Raw genomic sequence first — 22,016 nt, forward strand, 5'->3', positions numbered from 1 at the left:
CAAGGGCAATGAACAGATTAGCTGGAAGGAAACTGAAGCTGGACAGTTTTTACCAGAAGCAAACAAAAGTCATGGTAAACAAGCCAGATAACTAAGGCAGAATTTCCCCATTAGCACCATAGCTTGCTGTAAATGCCTCCGTAACGAGAACAGAAGTAGGAAACACACTCCAGAACAGACAGCTGTGACAAAACAGAAGTCAAAGGGCCTTGAAAAACCTCCCCTAAAATTAGTCTTGAGCAGGCGGCTGGTCCAAGTGACCTCCAGGGATTCCTTCCGACCTATACTGCTCTTTAACAACCCAGAAAACAGAAGACAGGTTGCTAGAAAAAAAAAGATAACGAAGGCCCAGTTCTGTTTTAAGACATGCGTACTAAATACTAATTAAGTTAAGACAAAACTGATGCAAAATATACCAGTGTTAAATGTAAACAAAAATTAAATTGCTTTAATGACTTCCTCATTGAGGACAATTTGCCAGAAATCCGCCTTTATTGCTGAGCTGTCCCCATTGCTGCCAGCTTGATTCAGGTCACTGAGGCACTAATTCATCCCAAGTACAGAGACCACAAGGAGTGGAACTGCAGCAGCTGTTAAATACCCCTGCCCCAAGTACTGTTGTACACCTACTGAAATGCAGATTCTGGATCAGTATCTTCATATCAAAAGGAAACTGGATTTTGGTAGCAGTCCTGACTTTTTTCCGTAGTTTACAAAGCATAATGTAAATAGATATATTTAAGCATAATGCATTTAAGCATAATGTTAATAGATATATTTTATATTTATATTTAGAAGGGCGACCAAGCTGGTGAGGGGTCTGGAGAACAAGTCTTACGAGGAGCGGCTGAGGGAGCTGGGCTTGTTCAGCCTGGAGAAGAGGAGGCTCAGGGGAGACCTCATCGCTCTCTACAGTTACCTGAAAGGAGGCTGTAGAGAGGTGGGGGTTGGTCTATTCTCCCACGTGCCTGGTGACAGGACGAGGGGGAATGGGCTAAAGTTGCGACAGGGGAGTTTTAGGTTGGATGTTAGGAAGTACTTCTTTACCGAAAGGGTTATTAAGCATTGGAACGGGCTGCCCAGGGAGGTGGTGGAGTCACCATCCCTGGAGGTCTTTAAAAGACGTTTAGATGTAGAGCTTAGGGATATGGTTTAGTGGAGTACTTAGTGTTAGGTCGGAGGTTGGACTCGATGATCTTGAGGTCTCTTCCAACCTAGAGAAATCTGTGAATCTGTGAATTTGAGAACACATGAATTTTAAGATTAAGACCCATTTTAAGACAAGTTTGATTTTCCCGCTTTTATGCGAGATGCTCTGGAAACCTGTCTGTCCATGTTAGAAACTGTAAAAAATTTTACCTTTAACTTATAACCAGCTTCTGTTGTGTCTACATCATCCTTTAAGTAGCTTGTTGACAACTTGTATATCCTAGTGTTTATCCCATAGATTTCTACTACTGTAACTTCTCAACTACAGTTCTCAATCACCGGCTCCTGTCTGACAAAGCTCTGCTGATCCATGTTTACACACTGCTGATGTTTATACACTTGAGTAGTCTCACGGTCTTCCCAGCAGACTAAGCAGAAACGTAGAAAGGTTTATTAGAAATGGAGTTGTGTATTCAGTCCAGTGTAGGATTGGCCACGTAGCTAGGACAAACATAGGAGCTGGTGCAGAAGGAAAGGACAACGTGACTACAGGCACAGTGTGTACACAGGAGCAGTTATTTTGGTAACCCCTCACTTCCTTGTGTGGAAGGCATTGTTCTCAGCTTTCACACCAACCTCCTACTCACACTGCAGCTTTGGTAGATGGAAGAAAGCAATCAAATGATGACTAAACTCTAAGTTTTAGTAGTACTGTATATTTGACAACTGTATTTTTAAAAACCACTGACCTTCTGTTTTCTTTAGAAAAAAGAAAAAAAATGTTTCCCCTTCTTAGTAAGCTACAGATCTGAATGCTGATCAACTGCCCCCAGTCACAGTTCCTGCTGCGTGGCAGATGCTGCACAACTGAAGACAATCCCCATCTCTGCTTTCCTGAGGAAACAAGGTCGAAGAAATCAACGCCTTTTAATAGATTTCAAAATGCTCATGACCATAATTTCTAGCACAAATTCTTCTAAGTCTCAGTACTTATGGTCAATACTTATTTTCAAATGACGTTGCATTTTTCAGTTCTTACCACTGACTAATTTGGGGCAGGTGGTTCTATTTAAAAATGATATCTATCCTTTTTTGCTTCCCTCCACCCTACAAGACAGAAGCAAACAGGTTCCAGGTCTTAACAGCAGCATCCCTGGAACAATGACGTCTCCTATGCCTTCCTTTTCTTCTTCTCCCCCCCCCCCCCTTTTTTTTTAATTAACTAAGGAGGACATTTCAATTCTGAGGCACAGATAACTATCAAGTACTAAAACAAACAGTGTAAAAATAAAACCAAGTATCAGTCCCATTAATACATCTATCTAATTTCTAATGGAAATTAGAATAGAATTTCTATTTCTAATGGAAATTCTTTAAAAAAGAACAAGATGACATCAGGACTAAAAGACAATCTCATCAAAAGATTAATCACTGTGGATGCAACCACAACTTCAGCTTGTCAACAGAATTTTGCTGATGTCCCTCTTGCTCTAAACGTCAACCCTAAAGAAATATTTGAACTATTACTTCATACGCCCAGCGCAAACATGTGTCTTGCAATCCAGCTTGAAGATTAGCCTGGGGACAAGAGAAAGAGAAGGTAATAACCCACCTCTCTACTTAGCGTAAAGACACCGAAAATAAAGGCTTATGAAAACAGATTTCCTAACCCAGCCTGGCCAAGTAAATACACTGTTATCCTTCCCTTACTCTTTAGCTAAGATTTGGCAGGATTAATCTGTTTGCACTATTCCTCCTCAGTTCCCATTGCTAGAAACCCCAGGCTGCTCTCCAACACCATGACTAATTACAGGGGCTCTGTCACAGCGGCGCTGAAGACAGCTGCTGATCAACAGCACCCGGAACAAAAGGCAGATTGACAGCTAATCTTTTTTTTAAACAATCAGGCAGGATATACAGGTTTATGGGAGCACTCGGGATTTTTGCAGCACGCAGCAGCAAGCTGTAGCACAGCACTTGCTGGGGCCACCATCTTGGTTACCTGAACTCCAGACAACAGCTTCCTAACTCACCAACCTGCTGAGAAACAGCGCGTTAAAGTCACGCAGATTTCTTAGATGTTTGTGAAAGAATAAAACTCTGTTATACTTTAAGGGGAAAAAACAAACAAACAAAAAGTTCAATACATTATTGTTTCAGTAAGACAACCAGTGCCATTGGAGTCACACTGGATTTACCAACAAAACACTAGCAAATAAAACACTAAGAGACCAGAAATCGCATTAGGCATCCCGTGGTCCTGAGAAGAGGAGGCTACACACTTCAGGTTTGGTAAGGCAGAAAGTAAACACGGCCACGCACCCGGCGAGGCGGCGGGGGCAGCGCCAGCGCCACAGGGAGCTGAGCTGAGCTGAGCTGAGCTGCGCCGCGCCCTCAGGGGAGCGGCCCTGACAGAGAGACGCCCGGTGCCGTCCCTTCTTCCCTTTCTTTCCCTTCCCTTCTTCCTTTCCCTTCTTCTCTTCCTCTCCCTGCCCACAGCTTCGGTGACCACCGACGGCTTCCTCCGAGGGGCCCGGCGCTTTCCCGCCCGTCCCGGCTCCAGAGGCGCCCGCGCAGCCCCGGATCCCCCCGGCCCGTCCCTTACCGCTCCGCAGCTGTCGCCGCCTGCCCTCCCCGCCGCCCGGCTGGAGCCGCCGTCCCGTCCCGTCCCGTCCCGTCTCTTTCTCCTCCCCTTCCCCGAGGCTGCACGAATCACGCACCTTGCCCCGGACACCCCCGGCCCCGGGACCGGCCGCCCCCGCTCCGCCTCTCCGGCACCTGGCAGCGGGGCGAGAGGAGAAGGAAAACGAAATGCAAAAAAAAAAGCCTCAGGAAACACGAAAAGTTCGACGCACGACGCCGGGAGTGGAGGCTGCCTCCTCAGAGAAACGTCCCGCTGGAAGGTCTTGCCCAGGGGCTACGCGCAGGTTCCCAGATTCACAGGGATCCTCAGCTTCCCAGTAATCAGCATTGCCAGACTGCCTGTTTCCTAGCACAGGAGGAAAAAATAAATCCTTCCTCTAATTCCTTGATATGCCTGTGTTACCAGGATCATCTCTTTCAGCCAGTGCTGCATGTGACAAAACTGAAAGAAAATTATTAAAGAAACCTCCCAACAGATCCAGTGTCGTTAACTGGGGCTCTTAGAACCAATTAATTGGATTCAGCCTTTGGAAGCTACAGAGGTTGTTGCTCCTTCATCCATCCAACCCAACAGTTCAAAAATATGTGCCAAGGTAAGACAGAAACCATTACTGGCCAGATCGCTGAAAGGGATTCACCAAGGGCTGCTTCTGCTTCACCACTGCAGTTTAAATGAGCCAGTTGGCAAGATTTGTTATTTAAGTGCTTCAATCTGCTTTGGACTGGAAGGAGTCACCAACCCCCCAGGGCTCAGCAGGGACTCTATGGTAGGCCTTTTGGCTGAAAGTATCTAAAATCTGTTAAAGTCTTAGTTTTGTGCTTAAAACCTTTCTTGGCCCTTGCCCTAAGTAACACGTATATTCAATTCAAGTCCGTCCCAGGGCCAGGATTCAGGTTTCATAGGACAAAAGGTGCACTCGCTCCAAGTGACGAGAAGCCCAAGAGTCAACTCTGCGGTCAGAGGGATCTACCGTATTGCCTACAGGTATGTGTATGCAGGGTTTTGATCAGATAGTGAAGTACAAGGGCTCTGCTAGCATGAATACTCCTCACCCCTGATTCTGTTAAAAAAAAAAAAAAAGTGGTGGGTTTTGCTTTTGTTTTGATTCGGCAGCAGTCAGTCCTTCCTGCTTGTTAGCGTTTGACCCCGAGGATAGAACACGACTTAGATGTGAGTAACTTTTCATCATTGTCAAGAAATCACATTATAGGTCATGATATTTATCTCAGAAGCAGGATATGTGTAATTTCTGCCTTGGTGCCCTGGCTTTGTTAAAACTGGAGTAATTGTGCTCTTTGTAACTGAATTTCCTTTGCCAGGTGGATGTGAGCAGCTTAGAAGCCACAGCAGAGAGAAGCCAGGACTAAACGCATCTCCTGGGGTGCAATAAGGCATGAGCCTCATCTGAAAGCCTTCTTACTGCCAGTGCTATATTTTTTGCTTACATCTCATCACAGGCTGCCTCATGCTACAGCTTTTACCCCTCTCTGCAGACCCCAATAACATTGTGCCGTTTTGCCCTACCACTCTTCTTACCAAATGTCCATATACAGCTTGGTGGTTAGGCCACTAACAGCATCAGTTTAGCAGTGCACAAGTGTATTTCCTCTCATTACCCCTCCTCCTGCCCACCTATCTCACCATTTACCAGTTCCTCCCTTTCCAGTCCTTTTCCGGCGATGCAGAGTGAAGCTAGGGACAGCTTGACCCACTCTTCCTGGGGTCAGCCACAGTAGACCAAGTGGTTGGGTGGGGACACGCAGCATGAACTCACTTCGTGCTTGAGGAAACACAGCTAGAAATTGAGAGAAATCTTGATCATCTCCCCCACTCCGTGAGCTGTGTTCTGAAGATGATATATTTAACTTGTTAAAAAAAAAAGAAGAAAGGCCACATGACAAATTCAGAAAATTTACGTAGGTCCCAACGCAGTATCCCACAAGAGCTCTGCTCTGTCACCTTTCTGGTGGTATGATGTACGAAGCAGCCCCACCCTTGGTATTTGGCTGTTACGCTTTTCTCCACCCTGCTGAGTCATCCGACAGCGTCACGAAACAGTAAAGTACACGGTATATTGTATATGTTTTGTTCACACACTAATGGCACGTAATTTATTACAGGACACCAGTAGATGTCAGTTTAACCCCAAAAATGAATGCCTTAGCATAGGTGCTAGATTTATTAGCTTTTACTTCAGTCAGTTTCCACCAAAGAAACTAAATGAAGCTGAGAAGTTGATGTACATTCAATGTGCAGAAGTAAACAAGTTTTAATGTCACCTTATTTTTTTCCTGCCTGGAAGTTGTAGGATCTGCACACATACAGTTGGTTTTTGTAGTGATTTTGCGTGTACTAATTTGTCAAGGCTAAAAAGAATCTCAAATGACTTTTGATAACTTCAATAATACTAGATATTTAAGGAGATTTGTACTAGGTTGCAGTTTTAGACTGGCAGGCAAGGTTGATGCACAGATTTACATGCAAAGCAAGGTAGATGACATTAAGTCAAATAGCCTTAAAGAATGTTTTGTGTTTTTTTTCACTGCTACAATGGCTGATTCAAGTTGCAAAGCAAACAGAACAAGAACTGCAACACACTGAACATTTAGCACAAGAAATATGAAGACGGACATTTTGGTATTGCAATTGCCAGTCAATATCCTGATCTAAACAACAGCTAAAATTTAAGCCACCCATAGGTTTGCGTTTCACTATATAAATATTTTAAAAGAGAAACAGGTAAGTTTGATAGGATTAGAAAATACAACTAATACAGGAGTGCCATCTAGAAGTGCAACACCGAGGACAGCAAATATTTTGAATGATTTGTGTTCAAAGTAGTGAACCAAATGAAACCAAAAATCCAAAATAGTCCTTTCTACATCATTCACTATTGGAAGCAGCAATGGGTTGAAAGAATACCTCAAAGCCCCCAGGGGTTGAACTTCCAGATAGGATCAATGCCAATGAAGAATAAATTACTTACATTTATAATGTCAAATGGTACTTAATCAAAATTAAGCTTCTGCCCGTGGGAATGCTGACTGCCTGAGAATGCAGAGTTTGAATTTTAATTAAACTGGTAGAGCTTAGCAATGATTTTACTAATTCTAAATCTTTTCTATGAACCTCACAGCTCATTTAGCTCGCCTATGAGCTAAGTTCTTTTTAATGTTATTTTGTGCATAATGCCAATATAAATCCTCTCCAGTTTTGTTAGCCTTTCTTGTAATTATTTAAATAAGTTCACACAATCTCTTCCTGTCTTGACCTTTTTCTTTCCATTATCAAAATACTGTTCTGCTAGGTTGTTACTACTAAAGAATTTGGATTAAAAAAATCTAGGAAGTAAAATAAACAAGTTTTATTGTACATATTTGTCAAAATAATCAGTATACGGAATGCACAGGTTTTTCTTATGTTTCTCCCTAATTAAACAAGACTGACGTGAAGATCAGTATTTACTCTGTGTATTAAATCTCTTAATTATGGAATGATAAAATTTCTTCAAGGTTAGAAAATTATTGTCTAAAAGCACTCACTGAATTATGAGAAGGAAGGTACCAGGGGATAAGGAGCTTTTTAATCAAAGAGAGAAAAGTATAGTAAAAAGCTATGTTCAGAGGTCAAAGCTGGGAAGGTTAACGACTTGTTTTCCATTTCAACACTTAACTGATGAGCCAGTAGAAGAAACTGACAAAAGAAGTATGAGATTCTATGAGATTCTACATCTTTTGAGTACTTCAGACAAATTTGGATGACTTTCTGGAAAATATATTTTAGATGAGCACAGATCTTTACAAATGCCACCCCCATTTTGTACAATGTTCAACTGGTGAGCAAACAGTCCCATCTGATTTAAGAAATAATGCATCAGTGTTAAAAAAAAAAAAAAAAGGAAGGAAGGAAGAAAAAAGAAAAAGAAAAGAAAAAAAAATATATACATAATACATATATACATATATACAAATATATACATATATTTGTATATTATGTATATACATATATACATAATACAAATTGCAATTATGTCATTTGATTTCTAGCTTGGGGTTTAAGAGTTTTGTCACCTTCAAAACCCAATCTATAGCAATGTTCTTGTTTTCTGATTGATGACGAGTTTGGTTTTATTCCACAAGCTACTTCTAACAACACATGCACACAAAAATATCTACAATACTTAAAGCCAAGTGCTGCCATAATAGACTTCCTTTCATGCAATGCTATAGAAACGATAATTAAAGTAATTGAAAGTTAACAATGCAATAATTATCAGCTTGCAGAGAAAGGCCTAGATATCATTTCTGCTTGGGTGAGTATTAGCCAACAATATACTGATATGTGCCGTTACCGAGGACTTACGTTCTGAGTGCCAAATTCATCTGACAGCACGGTGCAGTGTGTTTGTGGGAAACGAGGGGAGCTGGGGTTTGAAGACTGCCAGCAAGTGGGCTCACTGAGTGCTCACTGCTTTGCAATGTTGATTTGGGCATTAATAACTTCAGCTTAAGTTACCCCAAATAAATTCTATACACAGCAGCAGGATGAGGGAAAAAGACAACAGAGAACCCCAAATACACCCTCCCTTTCAGGAACTGCTCCATGAGGAGAAATACCCCATGACTGACAATCTCACTGCTGAGGTTCATGCGTCAAAACGACTATTGCTCCATACCAACGTGGAAGCGATAGGGAAAATAAAACAACACCCTCATATGACAGATAAGTGGTAGCTTCAAGTGAGCTGTCAGACACGTTATCTTGCGTAAAGCCGTCTTATTTCTCAGTTCCCATTTCAACTGTTGTGATGCTACTCCTAAACAAAGCAGCACAAAAATCACATCTTCTCACCGTTCCTGCTGTTTGGCAAAGCTGCTGGTATCATCTTGGCTGTACACCAGGTCTGCTGGCTCATGTTACATCTGATGACCGAAACAACTGATCTACTTACATTTGGGCATGCTGTTGTTTTACCTACAGCAGCAGCCTGACTTATGTTAATGCATTGCTTTGATCAAACTGTGGATCTAAAGTGAGTAAGGAATACCACAGTACTCTCCCATGTAAAATTCTGACATCATAATCTTTCATACAACTGCTATCTGGATGTCAGAAGTATTACAGCCTTGTTGGGTTGTAGGCAAGAGATTGAGAAACACAGACAGATATTAAGACTTTGTTGCTAAAATTCATAGTTATCCAATGAGACTTAAGGCCTCGAATATCCACTTCTCTGCAACTCTGGTCCAGCATCAGCCACACACATTACGTGTAAAGATGGATGCTGAAAGGCGTTTTTCTTGTGCTCCCCTCCATGCTACAGACATTTGAACTTAGTTCTAGTAATACTGCTGTAGATCTGGCAAATATGAAATTATTGATATTAAATTCTGTCTTAGCTTATAGTCACCAGCTGTTATAACTCATGTTACATTATTTAAGAATACCTCAGAGATAATGTTTAATATTTCAATTCCCCACCTCTGGCAGCAGTGCCTTCATTAAAGGTGTTTTAGGGAATCTCTCAAGTCCACATATAAATTAAATGGCCAACACTCTCAGCTGAGAAGGTTGTCAGTTCTTGTTCCAGCAATTCAGGTATCTTATCTTCTCATTAGATACTGTTTGTCTGCAGGAAGCAGCAAACCAGAAATCTCACCATCTGGACACAAAATCAGCACAAGCGTCATAACTGCAGACTAAAACAGTGATAGCAATGGAGGGATTGATAGCCATTTAACCAAAATGATGACTTAACTATGGTGAAACACAATCTCATCATTCATTCTTAAATGTTAAGAGAGCACTTCACCAAATTTGCTGGCTATCTTCAGTGGCTTGTTACATATGGACACCAAATGTGCAGGACACTCCTCAGTTGAAATGAATCCTCTGTCTTTTCAGACTAATCCTTTGTGATGTGCAAGGCAATCAGTCAACAACTGAATATCCTTACAAACATCAGTAATAAAAATAAGTGAACCAGAAACCCTCGCATGTGATGGTTGAAGGCACTTTGGGATTTTGAGAGCTGACTGTATACATAGATTCTAATACGCCAGAGGGTTGTGTTGCCATCCAGAGGGACCTGCCCAGGCTGGAGAACTGAGCCAACAACCTAATGAATTTCTACAAGTGCAAAGTCCTGCACCTGGGAAGGAACAGCCCCAGGCACCAGGACGTGCTGGGGACCACCCATCTGGAAAGCAGCCTGGCAGAAAAAGACCTGGGAGTCCTGGTGGACACCAAGTTGAAAACGAGCGAACAACATGCCCTCGCCACAAAGAGGGTGAATGGACTCCTGGGCTGCATTAGGCAAAGTGTTACCTGCAGGTGGAGGAAGGTGATCCTTTCCCTCTGCTCAGCACTGGTGAGGCCACTCCTGGAGTTCTGGGCCCCCCAGTACAAGGGAGACCTGGACATACTGGACAGAGTCCAACATAAGGCCACAAGGATGATGAAGGGACTGCAGCATCTCTCCTATGAGGAGAGGCTGTGTGAGCTGGGCCTGCTCAGCCTGGAGAAGAGGAGGCTCGGGGGGATCTCACCAATGCCTACAAAGTGCACAGAGGTGCACAGAGGATGGAGCCAGGCTCTGCTCAGTGGTGCCCAGGGCCAGGCCCAGAGGCAGTGGGCACAAACCGGAGCACAGGAGGCTCCCTCTGAGCACCAGGAGGCACTTCTGTGCTGTGCGGGTGCCAGAGCCCTGGCACAGGTTGCCCACAGAGGCTGTGGAGTCTCCTCCTTGGAGATCTCCCAAAGCCACCTGGACATAGGCCTGGGCCCCCTGCTCGGGGTGGCCCTGCTGGGGCAGGGGGGAGCAGTTGGCTCTGAGGCTCCTTTCAACCTCAGCCACACTGTGATTCTATCCAAAGCTCCTCTGGATTTTTCACTTCAGCAAGTAATCTGTGACAAAACCAGAACAGAATCTCCAGTAACTAAAAATAAACAGTTTCTCTGCAAACTCCTGACTCAATTCAGTCCAGCTCATAAAGAAGCTCTCAGCATTGGTCATCAAGCACAGACCCTTTATAATTATCACAGTGACCTCATTTCTTGCCATATAGATGGGCAATGTTAGTATCTTCAGCTCTTGCAGCACTAGTTTTTGGTTCTACGTGTTTGTTTAGTAAGTCATGAGTTTTCTTATCAGCTTAGGCTCCCCACATTCATATATCTCAACAGCAGTGCCATCTGGACCAGCTGCTCTGCCATTTGCGTGATAGCTTTCGGTACTTCAGATGTACCTGGCAATGCTGGGCAACAACCTATTAGCAGAAGCTCCTTTTATCTCTGTAGCACTAATTTGGTTATAGACGAACAGTTGGAAAACTTATTAATCAGCCACCTTTCCAGTATCTCTGCATGACCAATTAATGAGAACATCTACTCTGCAGTTAGAAATGACTCTGCTTACCTGCAGACCATCAGCACAATGACCTTTAAAGTTTCTTTAATGAGAATTTGATTGACACTACTTCATTTGTCCAGCAATTTTCATTCATGAAATCAAATTTAAGTCTATTTTAAAACAAAATTGCTTCTGATTGACTCCAAATTACATTTTCACATAGATCATCTTATTTGAGACTTTTTTCCTTTTAGAATCCTACTTTTAAATTAACAGCAAAAACTTCACCTTTGCAGCCATCTATACTAAAGCTTTTTACATACTCGTTTTTGAAAACACTCTCCATAAATTCACCTTATTTTAAATTTTAGAAAAAACAGGCAATGAGCTAGTTCCCCTAAAGGACTTTTATAGGACATGATTTGTTGATCTCAGCGATCTCTGCAAGAAAAGGGAAGCAGTCTCATTCAGAAAGCATCATATTTTGACAAATGTTGGGGTTTTACAGTCTTGTCTGTAAAACAAATCCCTATTGCTTTTGGAAAGGACTTTCCAGTCACTGAGCACCATCTTAAGGGTTGTCACTTGCTTTCCACCAAGAAAGCATCAAATAAACTAGTATGGGTCAATAAAGAGTAGAGATAAATGAACTTTAAATAAAAAATATTTGTAGAAGTCACTTATATCTCTGATAAGAATATTTTTGCTTTCATACCCAAAGCAAAGACATTTCTAAAATTGTTTACTTCTTATTAATGTTAGCATGTAGCAATTATGCTGCTTCAACAGATGTTTCGCAGAATTATTTCTGGTTTGTTCCCAGATTAACATAATTCTAGGTCATTAAATTTAATTCAAGAAGAAAATAGAAAAGAATTTTACATTTGATAATTTCAAAAATGGTAGCAAGCAACTTGCATCCTAGCAAAAGAATTTCTGCTTCCTCAGAATTAAAAGAATCAAGCCAACTCAAGTAACTTCAGTTACAAAACCAACATCCCAGAAGAGGGTTTTATTGCATTGAGCTACAAACTTCTATTATTTTACATATTGCACTAAGCAATTTTATGACATACACTCAAAATACCCCAATCTTTAAATGTGTCTCAAGGATTCTGACTTAGCGTGCTTTGTCCACAAGATGGAACACACTGCGTCCAAACTGATACAGCAAAAGGCTTCGCAATATCAGACAAAAAAAGCTTAAATCCTTCACAGAGGTAATTCCACTATGCAATGCTACCGCTGTTAAAATGAGATTAATTGCCTTCACCTAGAGAGCCCACAAACCTGACCTCCAGCAAATTACATGGGAAAGCCATGTCCACAACTGCAAGACAAGGTGAATCAGTAAGAAAAGGACATGGATGTTGTTTTGTTGATGATTATTAAGAGATTGCGTTTTGAGCAAATGTTATGGACTGTCCCTTATTTATTAGTGTTATTCATCACAAATAAGAAAGGAAAAAGATGAATTTTAAAATCACCCATATGCAGAGATGGAAGTAACACCATTTGTTCCTTAAAGATACAAAACCCTAGGTCACCCTCAAATCCCCCAGCAACCTTATATCACATTTATATGATATATAATCTGCATGAATCATATATGTACATGAATTATTGCAACTCCAAAGTGGGAACTACATATCAATTCAATGTCTTCTCTCCATCTCAACCACAGACAACTGATTAACACAGTGTGCAATGAGAAAAAAAAAAATCAGAAAAAAAAAACAACTACTCGTGCACACAAAATTCTCTTCAGCATTTCATCTTATCTGAAGTTACACTGCTCCATGAGGTTACTGGTTACTGTTGGTAACAATATCAGTATGCCATCTATCCTAAGAACTTGGAAAATGAGATCAAAAGTTGCTCTAGCAAACCAGGCACTGTATTTTCTCTCTTATAAATCCATATGCACAGACCTATAATTGTGTCTGATACTTTTAATACATTCTCTGTTATTTATTTCTGAGTTGGAATATGCCTACATTGTCCCAGAATGTCCAAACTGTTCAACGTTCAGCCATTGTTGATGAGTTCAGACTCTGGCTTTGGATACCCAGAGGAAAGGCAGAAATGTCAGTTACAAGAGCAGACTGGAAGAGCAATGTTAAATGAGTGTGAAATCAGCATTTAATTTCCCCATGCAATGGAATAACAGCAATGCTGCGTACTTTTTAATTAAATGTCAGCTTGTCAATATTTTTCATAGTAGTTATGAATATGAGCAATTCCTAAGAGATTGGAATTAAAATAGATAAGTTAGGGAAACATCTGGAGATGCATTTCATTTTTATTCTCACTATCCTACCACGAGCCTACTAAGAAACTACAGGTTATCTTTTTATTAAAATAATGAATCAACTTACTGATTCTGGATGCAAGGCTTAAAGCAAAATTATTTATTCCAGCTTTTTCAAGCCTATTTCTGGCTTTTCTTTTAAGATCTGTTGTCATCCCCAAATGCTTATGAAGCAAAAATGGTTGAAAGAGCTCCATCTGGTATTCAGAGATGGTGCTAAATAATAAAGTGTGGTTTAGGTCAGACTTCATTGCATGTTCAACTGTTAATTGCTTTTGGGGGTGATGGAAAGGGTCCCATTTAATGTGAATGAATTAGTTATTGTGGAAAAGATGTCAAAACTTTGTGGGAAAAGCCAAATTTGTGGGAATTGTGTTTCCTTACCGCTGTGTCCTGTACCCACCTCAAAGAAAGGGCTGAGTACAGCAGGGTATAATCAGAAATCTGTTTCTACCTGTACCAGCTTCTGCCAGGTCTTTTTATTGCTACAACATGGATAACATTCAAACTATTGTTTTTTCCAAAACGAAAGCCTGAACACAACAACTCAGTATATTTGAAATTACTATTTCAGAAATTGCACAAGATAAACCCCTTGGGGATTATCAAGAATCTCCAAACACTTTGTACATATAGAGCTCAATTGCAGGCATCTCTGGAAGTGGTAAAGTTGCAGGGGCTTCAGACTCAACTCTCCAGTGCTGCTCTGCCAAAAACACAGGTTGAATATACTGTATCAGTGGATATAGTAAATTTCCTGATTAAGGAAAACAAAGGTGCAACTGCAGATGTTACTGGAACACCTCTCTGATGGTCAGCTTTTATATAATGGGGCAAGAATAGAGGACAAAAAAAGACACTTTAGGCTAGATATCATATTTTTTTCTTCTTCTTCTCCATGCCATAATTTTTGTTTTTAATAGTCCTAACAGCATACTAAAAAATTCAAAGGTAACAATTAACTTTCATTGCTCTAAGAGTCAGTTTAAAAATTGCAGGTGTAAAAAAAGTAATCATTTTCAGTGATTTAAGTGATTTAATAACAGACATGAGTTTTCTCCAAAGACTTTCTGATTTGCCAAATTCAGACTAGTGAGACTGAGGCAGATTGTGAGATGCTCACCAAGCTGCTGTCCACCACAATCAAGAATTTATGGAATGAGTCTGTCAGAAGGGAGCGATTTTGCAGAGCAGGAGACAGCTGGTGTGAATGAGGAAGCATGTATTTGTCTGGTATCATTTATTTTGCCCCTTCCTATAGGTAGCAAATGGATGCAGATGTGAAATATTGCATAGATTCAGAGATTTTTCCTTCTTCTAAGAAATACTGACCAGTTTGGCATTAGAGTAGGAGGGGCTGAATTTTCTTATTGATAAGCACACTGCTGTGTTAACAGGCTGTTGCTGGACTATTTTAATTTGGTAGCAACCGCCCTGTGCTGAGGCTGGAGTTTACAGTGCCCTCATATTAAACATTTAAGCTGCAATATCCCCTTATAGAAATGATGCTGTGTTCAACCATACATTGTTATTCTGGGAACCACTGGCCTGAAAAGAAAGAAAAAAGTGCTTTTCTTTGCTTTAGTACAAGCACAGTAGATGCTTTTAGCTGTGGTTATTTGAAGCACTTACAACATCTCAGTGCAACTCAAAAAATTCTCTTTCTTCAGCAAAACCTGCTGAATTCTCAGTTATACAGTAAAAACCAGATGGGTGATAACCAGGCTGCCAGGACTGGAACTGACAATGCTTTACTTGCAATTCTGCTCCTTCGGCAGACTACATGACAGAAAACTCTAATACAAATGATTCATTGAGAACTGCAGGATATGTTAGTTAAAGCTGCCCTATTTGGGCTTCCAGGGGAATGCAAATAGGCTTCATGCACAGACAGATGCTTACTAAAGCAAGGCTATGATGAACAAAGTGGATGAAGCCCATTTGTCAGAAGTAGCGGAAGCTGCATTTCATTACAAACCTTAGTATAGGCAACCTTTACACGCCAGTTGTAAGCCCTCAGACAAACGACTGCAGGAGACACGTTCTGAGTCACAGAAAGAAAAAGCAGCAGCAGTATTTCTGTTGGAATCTAGTTGTACTTTCATGAACAGTAGCAGCATAAAAACATCATCTTAGATCCTTGAAAGATGGGATATAAATGTTTGTTTCATAACACCTGTAACCTTTTCAGTGTTACTAAGAAGTCTTCCTAACCATAATTCTTTTGTAAATAAACTGCCCATCTCCAGGCTCTCACCTCCAGCTCCGTATAGCACTCACCCTGTATCTCCCACTGTAGCAGAGCACTGGAGTATGTCCAGCCACACCCACGACAGACCCAGCCCAGTTCTCACAGAATGGCAGCTCGTTAGTGTGGATGACATAATTGCCTGCAGCTGGAAGGATCCCTTGAAACAAGCTGGTTTCTCAGAGCTGCATGCAGACTATTTACTCTGGTCCAGCTCATCTGGAAAAGAAGAGATAATATAAAAGTTCTTACTACTCTCCTGTGAATTGCTTCAGTTTCTAAACTCCCAGTCATTATGAAAAATGGACTGCATAATTTTAGGTACTAGGGTTGAATATTTTAAAATGTTTTCCTTTTAATCACGGGAAGAACTAGGGAGAAAAATTCAGAGCAGAGAACAGTCTTACTCATTTTCTGTCTAGCACATGTAATTTCCCATCAAACCTGCCTAGATAATGCCTGGCAACCAGCAGCACCAAGACACATACCAAGCTGTATAGTTCATGTAAGCATAGAACAGGGTAGCCTGTAGTTGGGACATAATTACTTAGCAGTGTTTTAAGTAACTTGCAAAAACCTTCAGTGAAGTGAAAACAAAGCTTTATGCATTAAAGGCCTTTTTAACCTTAGGACTTCCAGATAGCCACAGTCTCTTGCACGTTTAACAAAAAACCGCAAAGATTCTTCCTCAAAGTACCTCATGGTAGGTCCATTAAATTTCAAGCCAGCTGGTGCGAAAGCAACCCACTGTCAAACACTATATTGCATTCCATATAGCTAGACTGACTGTATATAGGTAATATTTTTCCCTTTGCAGATTCGTAATCATAAAACAAAAGCTTTCATATGTAGCTTCTGAACGTGAGCTAGTGAATAATGATACTCCATGAAGCAGTCAAACATAAGATCTGAAGACAAAAGGAAGAGCTACGTTTCCCAACCCAGCACCCAAGCCTACAGAGCTAAAATAACCTGCTATGCGCTGTATGTGCCTGGTGACAGTAGGAAATTAATAGCATGGCTTTTTCAGTGATGCCTGTAACACAAAAACAGAAGCTAGCGCTACAGCCCAGACCACAGACAAGAGAAAACAATTTAAGCCTCCCAGGAATTATGTGAATTCCAGGTTATTTATACATTTCTCCGTTATAGCCTGAAAACATTTTTGTTCTGCTCAAAATAGCCAGGCAGCTTGGCATACAACAGAATCACAAAGCCACATTATGGACTGAGTGCATTTTTTAATTCAGAGAAATTACCCGAGTGCTTCATAAAGCAGGCTGAACCCTTTCTGGTGTTATCCCCATTGTTTGGTTACGACAGCACTGCATGAAGCTCTGTGTAAGTACCAGCACTTGTAAAAAGTACTGGCACTTACATTCGAACAAACACCTAACGCTTACGGCAAGTCTCCTCTTCTCCTCAGTCGCTTCAAGTACCCGTTTGGTCAAAACCAACCCCTACAACCTCTTTGCAGAGAAATTACCCTCCACAGCACAGAACTGGCTGCAGTGCTGTCACAGCACCTGCCCCGTGTACCTAAAGCAACGATGCAGCATGCACTGAAATAGCCATGAGGCTGGGCTTGGCCTTAGCCTTGAACACCAGGATATTTGTGCGGTTACTTGACTGCAGACTTCATCTTTGTCAGTTATTTTTAAGCACAATTAGCTGCAGAAGCCCTAGCAAATGAGGTAATTAGCTGAAACTGGTTTAGGCCTCTATCCGCCCACCCAATTTCAGGCATTTAAGACACGTGAAGTGTTGATACAGCCACCCTCAGGTCCCTCCATGACTGGTGGCACCTTCTGGAGGCATTGCTCCCTCATCCTGCTGCTGCTAAGCACAAGGGGCAGCGGCAGCAGCAGCAAATCTTGCTTCTCACAGCTGCATTTTGCAGCCCTTGGGCACCACCACCACCACCAGTTCCCTCTACTCCATCTGTTCTTCACTGCCCCTTGCTGTCAGTGCCCGGGCTATGAGCAGGAGAAGCAGGGTTGGACAGAGGCAGCCCTTCCACGGCCGCTACCTGCGGCTCTGGAAGCAGCGAGGATAACCGTGCTTTGATCTTTGCCACCTCAGTTAGTTGGGATGAACAGGGGTCTTACTGCTCATGGGAGATGTAGCGTCCCCTTCTCCAAACCCCTACCACGCCATACAGTTCTTTCATGAATAATACACTCTTTTCTAATGTGAAAAAAGCCAGCTACCAAAACCATAGTTTTGACTGAATGCCAAGGGCTCTACACGATATGGCACTTATACAACACTTTTATTAAATGTGACAAACCAAGAAGTACTACAAAAATACGTAATTGTTAATCCTTTTGAGAGCAGATGTTAACACCAAGATACCCTATGAGGGATTTTCCAGAAAATGGAGAGCTCTGCCAATCTAGAAACCTGGGTTTAATTCCAGCTTTGGTACAAACTTGGAACTTTTTTATTCATATTAATTAAAAATAAACCTATTATTTTACAAGATTAATTTGAGGGACCAATTGCCATTTGTTTTGAAAATAGTCCCAGCTGAGCTAGAAATGGAGAAGCAAGTTGTGCAGGAAGTCACAAAAGCAGACCGCTGCCCCCGGAGTTCCTCTCATACATCTTGATTCTCTTACAATGTTTGTTCATCATAGCTACAACATAACTAATGCCAAAAAGTCATGGCCACTTCGCTTTTGTTTTCCTGAAAATGAAACTTGGAAAACTGAAGAAAACATAAGAAATCACTGAGGTTCCCTAAGAGCAAAGAATTCCTTCGACCCAGTAATCACATGAGACAGTGCATGTCAAGACTTTCACATAAATTCAGAACAAGTTCTTGCCTGAGAAACAACATCTTTTAACAGATACTTAGATAAGCACAGAGTGTGAATGCCAAATGCTTAACAGTTGCTAAGAAATCACCGGGGACCACTTGCAACATTATGAACAATACTTCAAACTTGCAATTACATGGTTTGTTGTGCAGATAATTACACTGGAAAATCCTCTAGGAGGATGGCTCAGTCCAGCTAATACCCCGAAGCGGGGTTTTGGAAGAGGCTTGCTGAGAAAGCTGTGTGTGATGCATACCTATTACATTAGGCACCTGTTGGTGTGGGTTATCACGGGACTCAGCACTGGCCCAAGCTTCTCCTAGCACCATTCTGGTGCCTGCCAGCACTGTGAGGAGGGAAGACAGTTATGTCTTCCCTGTAGGGGCTGCCTATTAGAAAAGTATGAGCTGATGTCTGATGCTTCCCTGCTTCAGTGTAGCCTTTGAATTTGGATTAGGAGAGACACAACAATTAGACAAAGGAATAGATTTTTGTTTGGTTGTTATTCTGTTTCAAGCCCATCAAATTTTAGCTGAAATATGAACTAAACCCTTCTCCTCTTTTCATCTCTCTCCACAATTACTAAAAAATCCCAGGAAAACACGCTTTAGCTCCTCCCATGACTTCAGCAAGAAACTTGGTAGCAGGAAATACCAGAATCTGAATATTTTACAGAAGGCCAAAATGGTTTCCTGCTTTCAGAGAGGGACCTGCCGATCTAACTGGATAGAGCGTATGGGACCACGGATTTGGGGGGGGGGGAGGGACAAAGGAGTTTCCCAGCTCTTCATGGAAGGAACAGAAATGAGCCAAAGCATCTCACTGGCTAACACATTCAGTCTTGTAGGTTCAAAGTTCACAATTCAATTTCTGTGAAGTTCTATGGGCAGTTAAAAATTTATTTATCCCTTTAAAGAAATATTCTCCATCCCTGCATATCATAGAAAAATAATTACAAATTTGGAATTATTCATATCAAATATCTGATCTCTTAAATTCTGTTTTGTACATATGAATTATATAATTCTTCCCAAATCCCTTGCTTCATGCATCGCACAAAATAGATGCAGAAAGACAAGCATAACCCCAGCATTCCTAGGAAGTGCTTGGCTTTGTAATTTATGATTGCTTTTAACAGTGTCTCTGTACTTAAATGTTAAGTTTAATAAAGGACTGAACCTATTCTTATCTAGAGCAGATAAGAACCTATTCTTATCTACCACTTGGATTAAGAATTTACTGCGTCACTGAAACTAGCATGTTTGGAAAGTCCTGAAGCCTGTCAAAAAAAAAAAAAAAAAAAGGTGTAAAATGCCCTAAGAAGAGCCGACCCAAGCTTTAAGCTCAGATCACAATCTGCTTCACTTCTAAGAAACTTCTGGGAAACATGTGGAAGTGTCTGCCAAGGAACAAAAAGGGCAGATGACTTTTGCATTCATTCACCCACAAGAGCCATTGCTGCCAGACAGTAGAGATGACTTAACCACAGGTCTTGTGCTGTGTCTTGGCACTTACCTGGCACCTCTTCCTCCTGTTAGAAAAAAAGATGCAATTTGAAAACAAGTGATGCTGGATATGATGAATTGCATTAGGCTGCATCCTGGTGTACGCTTATTCTGAGGCCTTGCTCACAAAAGCAGGTTACAGAGACTAAACCGCAGTTTAAGTGGAAATAAAATGAGTCATATTCAGTCTAATGAAATTGGGGGAAATCACTTCACGGATACCGATTTCAGTACTACTGATTGTCTCAGTACAGATGTTACAGATACTCATGGTTAAACATTAAAAGCTGCTGCAGGCTCTTTTCAAAAAATTAATTGCAGTGTGATTTGGACCATTTGAAAAATGTGTTTATTTTTTTTGCTGTAGATGTCCATATACCTGCTTGTAGTAATCTAAGTGCTTTAAAATATCACAAGCTGAACAAAGGTAAACACTTGTCATTGGTAATAGGCAAAATTGTTCCTCATTAAAACATCTTGCTGTATTTCTGACACTAGTTGATACACATCTGGTGAGGCTGTGTCACTTGACTTACAGATGCACAGTATATCCATTTAATGTGAAAATGGAAATTTGCACCTGTAAGAACAGATGACACAAGTAAGAAGACCTGTGTACAACATAACTGACAGAAAAAGAATCCCTATTAAAACAGGAGAATTTGATATGAAGTAACATAGAAATGGAGATAGCCAGTATGAAATTAGTCTACCTGCAGATCAGAAAAGAGTATCTATAGCTAGAAGAGTACAGATAAGGCCTGGTATCTATTCTGCTTCTGACAGACAGAAATGCAGAGTTAGACCTCCAACCCGCACGGATTCTTTCTTCTAAAGAAGAAAAGCCACCAAAGGCTTCCTTGTGACAACTTCACAAATGCCTCCAGGTTTCAAACTGCAGTAGCAGTGCTGCACAGCCCGCCACCTCCTGTTCTCATTCCTGTATCTTGCTGTTAGATGTTACCATGTTTCTTGACTCTTATTTGGTTCTGATTTTTTCTCTTCTTTTTATTATTTCCCAAACTGAATGTACTGGATCCAGCAGAGGCTAAAAGGAGTACTTCATTCTTTAGCTGACTGATGCCCCCACATCGCAGTGTCACAGCACATTGAGTCTGGATTCTTTTCTCTCCACGATCTTTCATTTAGACACCAGGATTTCAACACTTCTTCCACCACTGAAATATAGATGTGGGCATGATGAGACAAATTCTGCCTGATCATACCAGCATAAATCAGGGTCTGGTAGTGTTAATGGCGTTACTGCAGATTTATACCAGCATCAAAGAACTCAGCTTTAAATTCTTATATACAATTCCCAGACACCTCTTTTTTTAGTGATAGCAATATTATCTTTCATAGTCTTTCCTCAAGAGTATTACAAGGCAGATCTGGACTTTCTTGGAAGAGATATCCACTGCACTTAATTTCTATATGCACCTTCAGATTCTTTGGCAGAAAGAAGGCATGGAGAAAGAGGACAGCAATAATTCCAGAAGAAACAGGACCACTTTCAAAAACAGCTCAGTGAGAGCATTAAACTATTCTACTATATCTCCAAAAAACATGTTAAAATTGGGAGAAAAAAAAAGTGATTAAACATATATCATACTAATTTTGTTCCTCATCTGACAAATTATATCTTCTATTGGGCCATGAGGGAATCTGAAGAAAAATGACAAGCTTCTTTCATGATGCCAAGATCCTAATGAGCTGCATTCCCAGCTTTCTGAATGAGGAAGGAGATTCCTTTCCCATAGAAAACACTGGGGAGCAGAGGGGCAGCCGGGACGATGCAGCAGTGGCGGATCTGTGTGAGCTGAGTGGGGAACTCAGAAGGCAGCGGCAAAGGAACATTGTTTCCCTCACAAAAGAGGCAGTTATAATCACAAACGACTCACAAGTGAGGATTAGACATCCCTGCACCCGATGTACAATACTCCATTCATTCCTCTTGAAAAAATGAACTTATTTCATCCAGACACG

General features: G+C 41.2%; 2 protein-coding genes across 7 annotated transcripts in view; one reads left to right on the top strand and one right to left on the bottom strand.

Annotated features, from left to right (window-relative positions):
• The window catches only part of LITAF (lipopolysaccharide induced TNF factor), an 85,874-nt gene that overhangs the window by 14,455 nt on the left and 49,403 nt on the right, over window positions 1–22,016 (bottom strand). Inside the window, exon 1 of one of the 2 annotated variants that reach the window (XM_083799907.1) lies at window positions 3,755–3,882. The exons of the other annotated variant lie outside the window; for it this stretch is intronic. The gene's annotated coding sequence lies outside the window, so the exon portion shown is untranslated. Of the gene's footprint in view, window positions 1–3,754; window positions 3,883–22,016 lie in introns of those variants that run through there. 2 annotated transcript variants of the gene reach the window in all.
• On the top strand, window positions 4,053–11,979 carry LOC310881927 (uncharacterized protein). 5 transcript variants are annotated; one of them, XR_014572691.1, is made up of 3 exons: window positions 4,053–4,559; window positions 4,664–4,777; window positions 5,113–7,246. XR_014572691.1 is itself a non-coding variant. In XM_083799882.1 (3 exons), the coding sequence occupies exon 3, from the start codon at window positions 9,915–9,917 to the stop codon at window positions 10,872–10,874; it is 960 nt and encodes a 319-aa protein (XP_083656008.1). In that variant the 5' UTR covers window positions 4,053–4,559; window positions 4,664–4,777; window positions 9,698–9,914; the 3' UTR covers window positions 10,875–11,979. The 5 variants fall into 5 exon arrangements, 2 of the variants coding, with proteins under 2 accessions (XP_083656008.1, XP_083656009.1); XR_014572692.1 differs by having other exon boundaries at window positions 4,053–4,385; XM_083799882.1 differs by lacking the exon at window positions 5,113–7,246 and adding an exon at window positions 9,698–11,979.

The sequence above is a fragment of the Anser anser genome, assembly GCF_964211835.1.
Source record: "Anser anser genome assembly, chromosome: 15".
Classification (NCBI taxonomy): domain Eukaryota; kingdom Metazoa; phylum Chordata; class Aves; order Anseriformes; family Anatidae; genus Anser; species Anser anser.

Coding starts and splice junctions, on each gene's coding strand:
- LOC310881927 (XM_083799882.1), top strand. CDS start 9,915: ATGAATTTCTACAAGTGCAAAGTCCTGCACCTGGGAAGGAACAGCCCC.